The sequence below is a fragment of the Trichechus manatus genome, unplaced genomic scaffold (genome assembly GCF_000243295.1).
Source record: "Trichechus manatus latirostris isolate Lorelei unplaced genomic scaffold, TriManLat1.0 scaffold00037, whole genome shotgun sequence".
NCBI classification, from domain to species: Eukaryota; Metazoa; Chordata; class Mammalia; order Sirenia; family Trichechidae; genus Trichechus; species Trichechus manatus.
The window spans coordinates 12,829,393-12,838,593 of NW_004443973.1; the positions used below are offsets into that span (position 1 = coordinate 12,829,393).

The 9,201-nt window shown below is 40.7% G+C and overlaps 1 protein-coding gene across 3 annotated transcripts in view; it reads right to left on the bottom strand.

The window, feature by feature from the left end:
- DCAF17 (DDB1 and CUL4 associated factor 17) overlaps window positions 1–8,944 on the bottom strand; it is a 42,755-nt gene extending 33,811 nt beyond the window's left edge. The window contains exons 1-3 of one of the 3 annotated variants that reach the window (XM_023730577.1): window positions 8,843–8,944; window positions 7,909–8,012; window positions 4,341–4,431 (exon numbers count right to left, since the gene is read on the bottom strand). In XM_023730577.1, coding sequence (XP_023586345.1) covers window positions 4,341–4,400 — 60 coding nt within the window. In that variant the 5' untranslated portion in view covers window positions 4,401–4,431; window positions 7,909–8,012; window positions 8,843–8,944. The other 2 variants (XM_004375522.2, XM_023730578.1) reach the window with 2 other exon arrangements.
- Between the last annotated feature and the right edge of the window lie 257 nt (window positions 8,945–9,201).

A 9,201-nucleotide genomic window follows, 5' to 3' on the forward strand; every position in this document is an offset into this window, starting at 1 on the left:
AGTAAAGCATTACTCAAGAAGAAGAACAAAGTGGGAGGCCTCACACTACCTAATTTTAGAACCTGTTATACTGCCACGATAGTCAAAACAGCCTGGTACTGGTACAACAACAGATACACAGACCAATGGAACAGAATTGAGAATCCAGACATAAATTCATCCACCTATGAGCAGCTGATATTTGACAAAGGCCCGAAGTGCTTTAAATGGGGAAAAGATAGTCTCTTTAACAAATTGTGCCGGCATAACTGGCTATGCATCTGCAAAAAAAGGACTATACCTCACACCATGCACAAAAACTAAACCAAAATGGATCAATGACCTAAATATAAAATCTAAAACAATAAAGATCATGGAAAAAAAAATAGGGACAAAGCTAGGAGCCTGTCTTAGTCATCTAGTACTGCTATAACAGAAATACCACAAGTGGATGCTTTAACAAAGAGAAATTTATTCTCTCACAGTCTAGTAGGCTACAAGTCCAAATTCAGGGTGCCGGCTCTAGGGGAAGGCCTTCTCTCTCTGTCAGCTCCAGAGAAAGGTCCTTGTCATCAGTCTTCTCTTGGACTAGGAGCTTGTCCATGCAGGAACCCCAAGTCAAAAGGACATGCTCTGCTCCCGGCACTGCTTTCTTGGTGGTTATGAGGTTCCCTGTCTCTCTGCTCGCTTCTCTCTTATATCTCAAAAGAGACTAACTTAAGATACTATCTAATCTTGTAGACCTCATCAGTATAACTGCCAGTAATCCATCTTAATACATCATTGTGGTAGAATATACAACACACAGGGAAATCACATGAGATCACAAAATGGTAGATAATCATATAATACTGGGAATCATGACCTAGCCAAGTTGACAGATATTTTGGGGGGACACAATTCAATCCATGACAGAGCCCTAAAACATGGCATAAACAGAATACAAAACTTTACTAACAATGCACAAATACCAGAAGAGAAACTAGGTAACTGGGAGCTCCTAAAAATCAAACACTTATGCTCATCAAAAGACTTCACCAAAAGAGTGAAAAAGACAACCTACAGACTGGGAAAAAATTTTTGGCTATGGATCATGGTCTAATTTGTAAAATCTACAAGATACTGCAAAACCTAAACAACAAAAAGACAAATAACCCAATTAAAAAATGGGCAAAGTATATGGACAGGCAGCTAAGAGATACATGAGGAAATGCTCATGATCATTAGCCATTAGAGAAATGCAAATCAAAACTGCAATGAGATACCATCTCACCCCAACAAGGCTAGCATTAATCCAAAAAATACAAAATAATAAATGCTGGAGAGGTTGTGGAGAGACTGGAACACTTATACACTGCTGGTGGGAATGAAAAATGGTACAACCACTTTGGAAATTGATTTGGTACTTCCTTAAAAAGCTAGAAATAGAAGTACCATATGATCCACCAATCCATCTCCTTGGAATATATCTTAGAGAACGAAGAGTTGTCACAGGAACAGATATATGCACACCCATGTTCACTGCACACTGTTCATAATACCAAAAAGATGGAAAGAACTTAGGTGTCCATCAACGGACGAATGGATGAACAAATTATTGTATATACACACAATGGAATACTATGCAACGATGAAGAACAACGATGAATACGGGAAACGTCTCATAACATAAGATTAATCTGGAACGCATTACACTAAGTGAAATAAGTCAGTTGCAAAACGACAAATATCGTATGAGACCACTATTATAAGAACTCAAGAAAAGGTTTAAACACAGAAGAAAACATTCTTTGATGGTTACGAGGGTGGGAAAGGAGGGAGAGGGCTATTCACTAACTAGACAGTAAACAGGAATTACCTTAGGTGAAGGGAAGGATAGCACACACTACAGGGGAAGTCAGCACAACTGGACTAAACCAAAAGCTAAGAAGTTTCCTCAATATAACCAAATCCTTCAAGGGATATAGTAGCAGGGGTAGGGGTCTGGGGACCATGCTTTCAGGGGACATCTAGGTCAACTGGCATAATAAAGTTTATTAAGAAAATGTTATGCATCCCACTTTGGTGAGTGGCGTCTAGGGTCTTAAAAGCTAGCGAGCGGCCATCTAAGATGCATGCACTGGTCCCAACCCATCTGGAGCAAAGGAGAATGAAGAACACCAAAGACACAAGGAAAATATTAGCCCAAGAGACAGAAAGGGCCACATAAACCAGAGACTGCATCAGCCTGAGACCAGAAGAACTAGTTGGTGCCCGGCTACCAGCAATGACCACCCTAACAGGAAATACAACAGAGAGTCCCTGATGGAGCAGGAGAAAACTAGGGTGCAGAACTCAAATTCTAGTAAAAAGACCAGACTTAATGGTCTGACTGAGACTGGAGGGACCCCAGAAGACACGGCCCCCAGACTCTCTGTTAGCCCAAAACTAAAATCATTCCCGAAGTCAACTCTTCAGACAAAGATTAGACTGGACTATGGGACACAAAATGATACTTGTGAAGAGTGTCCTTCTTAGCTCAAGTAGATATGTGAGACTACATGGGCAGCTCCTTTTCAGAGGTGAGGTGAGAAGGCAGAAAGGGACTGGAGTTGGTTGAATGGACATGGGAAATCTGAGGTGGAAAGGAGGAGTATAGGGAGAGCAACTAGGGTCACATAACAATGTGTGTATAAATTTTTGTATGAGAAACTAACTTGAGCGGTAAACTTTCACTTAAAGCACAATTAAAAAAAAAAGTTATAAACCACACTTGGCATTAATGATGTCCAATTAACCATCGCAGGTGGTAAGTAATTCTGAGAGAAGACCCACTTTCAAATAAACCTGCCTTTAAAAATGTAAAAAAAAAAAAAAAGTGAGGATGGCAAGACTTCGTCTCATGTACTTTGGCCATGTTATTAAAAGGGACCAGCCCCTGGAGAAGGACATCATGCTTTATAAAGTACAGGGTTAGTGAAAAAGAGGAAAACCCTGATAGAGATGGATTGACACAGTGGCTGCAACGATGGGCTCGAGCATAGAAACGATTGTGAGGACGGCGCAAAACTGGGCAGTGTGTCATTCTGTCGTACATAAGGTCACTAGGAGTCACAACTGACTCGACAGCACCTAACAACAACAATTTAAAAGCAGTTTCACATCAGTATGTTAACAATAATACAACATGCTTAAGGTTTTCTTAGTGGAAAATCCTAGTTTGTTCCAAAAGAGAACAAAATATTTAAAGAGACGAGATCATAGGAATTAGGTGACTAGAAATCTTATTTTTGCAGGATTGCTCTGAATTTTTGGTGTTTTGTACTGGTGTCTTCAGAACTTTTCTCAGTTAAGAAATCTGTCATTTCCTCCCTTAATTAAAATGGATTAAAAGGTTTTAAACTGTTGAGGGCACAAAAGTTATCTGCAGCTTCCAGTAGGGGGTTGGGGAAGAAAATAGATTTCAAGTTTTCTAATATTTAAAAAGGAGCCTTCTATGAACAGAGAATTTGTGTCCAGGGAAAACAGAAGCAGCAGATCCAGAAGACTATAATTTTATGTGAAAACAACAGCCTTAAAAAAAAATTTTTTTTTTAATAGTAAATTCAAAGTATAGCCTTTTATCTTTAACATATTATTTTGGCCACATGTTACGACGTTCTATATTTCCTAAAGACCAACCAGCCAGATTCAGAGGCCTGAATAATTCGTTGTAGTACTTCTTAAGTGCATTTCTTAGAATAGCAATCCCATGGAAAACTAATATTCCTCATAAATGGAAGTTCTATGATTGAAATAGTCTGGACAAGATAGTTTGACAGTCGCCATGCACATTAGTGTATTAAAGGCTCAGAGAAGTATTATTCTATAATAAACTTGCTTAACTTTTAAAATTCAGCAGGTCCTAAATTTATTTTTCCACAGCCCCTTGATTCTTCCCAACTCCTCTGGCAACTATATACTTACTAACATCCCATGAAAACAGTGTACTGAAAAATACAAACTAGGACAATGACACTCTGATGGGATGAGCTTATCCTATTATTTTCCTAACAAGATTTGTAGAGGAAGCTCGTTAAGAATCCACTTTCAAAGAGCCATGTAACACAACTATTGTCCTAAATAAATACTTTAGTATTCAAGATTTAAAAATGGCATCTAATTTTCAAAATACATTTATAATGTTGACATATAATTCCTTAAGATAGAAATTATTTACTGAGGAATAATGAAAATCAAGATACACTCTTCTTGATTCCTTGCAAAGATTCAGAAATCACTGATATTTACGTTTTATTCCTTTATATAGACTTTATTAATAATCACCAGCTTTTCTAGGCTAAAACTGCTCTAGAAACAAATGCTCTAGAAGCAAATCTTACCACTGGGCATTCCCATAATAAAGCATCCTCTATTTTTTCTGATTTGGAACATTTTGGCATTTCATAAAGTTTTCTCGGCTCTGATGCAACACTAGGGAAAAAAGGAAAACAAAGGATTATTCTTCTTGATAACTCAGACAGCGTTATCAAGGTGTAAGTGATTTTTTTCTATTTAGAGATTTTTGAATACCAAAACATGATTTGTTATTTTGCTTTCCTCTTCTTAACTAAATGCTAACATTTCTTCCCTATCACATAATTTATATTACATATCATGGGGGAGGAAACCCTGGTGGTGTAGTGGTTAAGACCTATGACTGCCAAGCAAAAGGTCTGCAGTTCGAATCTAACAGGTGCTCCTTGGAAACTCTATGGGGCAGTTCTACTTTGTCATAGGGTCACTATGAGTCAGAATTGACTTGACAGCAATGGGTTTTTTTGGGACCATGGGGGAAAAAGCACCTGAAAACATAATATATTAAAATAGTTTATAATACTATAAAACTACCAAAAATAACCACTTATTGACATCTTGGTGCATTTCCTTCTAGTTTTTCATCATATGCATATTCCTACCTGAACATTTTCCAAAATTGGATCATAACTGAATTCTTCCTACACCTCTAAAAATTTAATATGAATATCTCTGTTGAATTTCATGGACTTCATGTTATTGTTCCAATACTTTAAATGAAAATTTGTGGAAAAGGGGCCCAATGTTTTAGAATGAAAATTACTGAATACAAAAAAATAAAAAATCTTTAAGGTTTTTTTCACTCCCAAATTGCCTTCTAGAAAGGTTGAACAAGTTTATACATTTGCCAATACTGAGCACTACCTTTCTAATATACTTTGAATGTGAAAAACAATATCTTATTTTTAGTTTGTACTTCTTTGATTACTACTGAAATGTGATCATAAACCAAACTAAACCCACCGCCATCGAGGTGATTCCGACTTATAGCAACCCTATAGGACAGAACAGAACTGCCTCATGGGGTTTCCAAGCAGTAGCTGGTGGACTGAAACTGCCGACCTTTTGGTTAGCAGCTGAGCTCTTAACCACTTTGCATTTTTTAAGCTGCTGAATTTTGAAAATAAAGCTACTGTTAAAGAGACACTATTTTCAGGCTGACGATTCTATTCTTTCACTGACTCACAGGTTTAAACCAAACAGAATTTCACAGGAATTAAAGCAACCTCAATGTAATTCTAACCTTTGGGATAAACACCTCTGGATGGCGTGTTAAAGAAGATCAACATTAGATGCTTTTGTGGGAAGAAAAAATCTAATCAATAAGTCAACTTGATTAAAAGGTTTTATTGGGTGGAAAAAACTGTTCAAGAACAGAGCACAACCCCTCCGAAGAGATGAACTCATCACAATACAATTTTGATTAGCTTATGCACAGTACAAACTGTTAGGGGATTTCCCCAAAGATAAATTAAAATGATTGGTTGTCATTCGATCAGCAGGACGTGGCTTGAATTGGTTTATTAAGTGTTTGTGTCTGTAGTCTACAGGCTAGTTATGGTTTATCTAGTTAGTTAAACTTTTCCCAAAACTGTCTGTATCATGAGTTTTTAGTTCCTGTGAAAGATTAAGAGTTAAGTCTAAATTGGGGAGGGGGGTGCATTTTAACACTATTTACTGTTCACCATTAGATCACCAATCAATACAACTCACTCTGATTAAAAAAAGTTTTTAATTAAAATGGGCACCTCCAAATTGGACAAGTTATGAATTAGGCATTAAACGATACCAAAGAATTATTGCTAATTTTGCTGGGTGTGATAACGACAATATGGTCATGTTAAGAAAATGCCCAGGTTTCTACTTTCAGCATGACAGTGCGAGAAGCTCTGCAGACACACTCCCTAGTGAAATATGGAAATTATCAAAGGACTACCATCTAAAATCTCTGGAAATGGTCCTGGCGGCATAGGTAAATGAAGAAACACTTATTCAAGAAAATTTAGTGGAGCGTGGTAAGAATGGTGAGAGTCTTGGTGTTTGTTGTTCTCCCTTCCTCCCCATTCCTAGCTACCAGCTCAGTGAGACAGAAACTCCACTATAGACTGGTATAACCAAGAACACCAGGTTCCTTCTTCCCCCAGCTCCCAGTTAGAGGGCTATCTTCCTAGGAGGGGAAGGATGACAGAATTTTTCATCGTGCCCCACGTATCTGCTACTGAGGCTAAGTTCCAAGCTAATGCGGTCAAGAGGTGGAGGCTCTCTTCTCCTGCCTAGCCCCCACTCATCATCCTTGTCCTGGCTCATAGGGCATCTCCCACGCTGAGAGAGGAAAGCTGAGAAGACCTGATATTCCCTCATCTCCACCTAAAGCTCAGCTCCTAGAATGGGGGAGTCACTCCAGAGAAGTGTGCCATTGACCCTATCCTCAGCCCCAGAGCCTTCGCTCAGTTGCCTGGGGGGAGAAGCAGGCTATAAAGCAGACAGCTCCTAGTCTCTTCCCAGAGGAAGTTGCTTCATTTGTAATGAAGAGCGAACAAGTTCAAGCCTAAGAACATGCTCAAAAATAGTGGAGGTTGGGGGGAAAGGCAATTTGGAGGCGACTGGTAGATTAATTGGATATATATACACATACACACAGACACACACATTAAAGTGTAGGCCAAGTAGTTTTCTGGAGAGAAATATGGAAAGAGACAGTTGGGAGGAGCCCTCTTGGAGGCAAAACCTCAAACACTAACCTAAAAATCTATCCCTTTAAAACTGCCAAAATTTGATTGAATTAGACTGTGGATTGATTTATACCTCAGAGTATTGTTAAAATGAGTAAGACAATTATCTAGTAATCAGTGGAAATTAATGATGGGTATAGTCAGGGAAACAGACAAAGAGAGCCCTGCTAAAACCACTGTCATCCCAGGGTAACTGTGAGTATACACAAGACTGTGCACCCAGAAGAGCAACATCAGAGGTTTAACACTTCTGGTAGGCATAGAGATGGGACAGACTTCACTAAAATAATCTAGCCAGTCACTAAACAAATAAACAAGAAAATAACAATAACAAGCTCCAGGGGGTGGGGACTTGTACCCAGAGTTGCTACAAAATATTATCTAAAATGTCCAGCTTCCAACAAAATATTATGAGACATGCAAAGAAACAGTAAAGTCTAACCCATACACCAGAAATAAAGTAGGCAGTAGAAACTGCCTGTAAGAGCAACCAGATGTAGGATTTAACAAAGACTTCAAAGTAGCCATTATGAATATGCTCAAAGAACTAAAACTTGTTGCTGTCGAGTCAATTCTGACTCATAATTAAAGAAGTAAAGGAAGGTATGACAATGTCTCATCAAAAGTAGAAAATATCAATAAAGAAACAGAAATGATTAAAAAAGAACCAAATGGAAATTCTAGAGGTAAAAAGTACAATAACTGAAATGAAAAATTCACTAGAGGGGCTCAACAGTAGATTTGAACTAGCATAAGACAGAAATAGTAAACTTACACTGATGTGGACATGTGGTTCTATAAACATTAGAGTTAAGATAAAAAATGAGGGGCATTATATAAAAAAATTTCACCAAAAAGTTACCTGCTAACACAGCAGCGATAATTGTCAAAATATATTCTTCCTCTCTCATAGGCTATAGGTGACTTGGAATGAGTTGTCCAAACATTCTTAAACTTAGTACTTTCCTGAAAGACACAATGTATTCAGGTTTAAAAAAGAACTTATAAGTCTCTACTGTGCACCAATTTTAAGTTGGATAGCTAAATTTACAATTTACGAAATAATTCCACTTACATTACTTAACGTTATTTTCGATTCTTTCTCACACTGCGTTTACAATTTAAGGGGGGCGACCAACTTTTAGAAATACTGTTTGCAAGAAGGCATAAGAACTTAAAACTGAAAGCATCTGGAGCCCTATTAATAGCTATTTACTAATCACCCGGGTTCAGGGAATGTATCTCCCTCCCCATCACATGCGAGTATCTTACAAAGGGGCCTTAGTGCGTTAAAACTGCACCCCAACAGGAGGCGGGACCAGTTGTGTCCCGCTGCCCCTTGTTTTGCTCCCGGCCAGCAGGGGGTCACCTGGCACACAAGCAACCGGAGGATGCCCAGGTTCGTCCTCTGTACCACGCCCGCGTCGCGTGAAAAGCAGCCCAGCGCCCGGCGACTCAGCTGGCGGCACACGTTGGGCTTCCGGGTCCAGCCCATGGAGGATCCGGCGGCGGCGCGCCCCTCACTCTTGCTCATGGGAGCGGCTGCTACCTTTGAACCTCAAGGCCCCAGCTCCCTGCAGGGCCCAGGAAAAGCTGACACGCGGAGCCGGCCGCGGATGCACGGAAGCCGGGCGACAGAAGGCTGAGTCGGCACCGCCCTCTCGTCTGCAGCCCAGCTGCCGCCAACCGCGGAGACGAGGGAAGGAAAAAACACTCCCTTCCCGGCCTGCTCCTGTTGCAGTTTCAACACTCGCCGACTCCGGACCAGGCCGCGGACAAGGCGACTCATCTCTTACCACGCGGCCTGCCAGAGCCGATCCCTCACCGGGAAATGTAGTTCGTAGTGACCACTGAGCTAGCCTGGTTTCTTGTCAGAACTACAATTCCCACAAAGCAGTGGGGGAGCGAGGGCTCGCTTTGGCCCCGCCTCCAACCCTCCGCGGTCCCGCCTCTAGGCCCGCCTCCGTCCGGTCCCCGCCTCGCGGCCTCGTCCTCAGCTCGTGGCCCCGCCTTCAACCGGCTGGGACCCCGCCCCCTCCCCGCCTTCTCCGTTGGAAAGGAGGCTGCGCTGTCGGGCTGGCGCGCCTTTCCGGGTCTGCACGAGGGCGCTGGGGGGAAGTCTGGGAGCGCTGTGCTGCCATCTACTGTTCTCAGT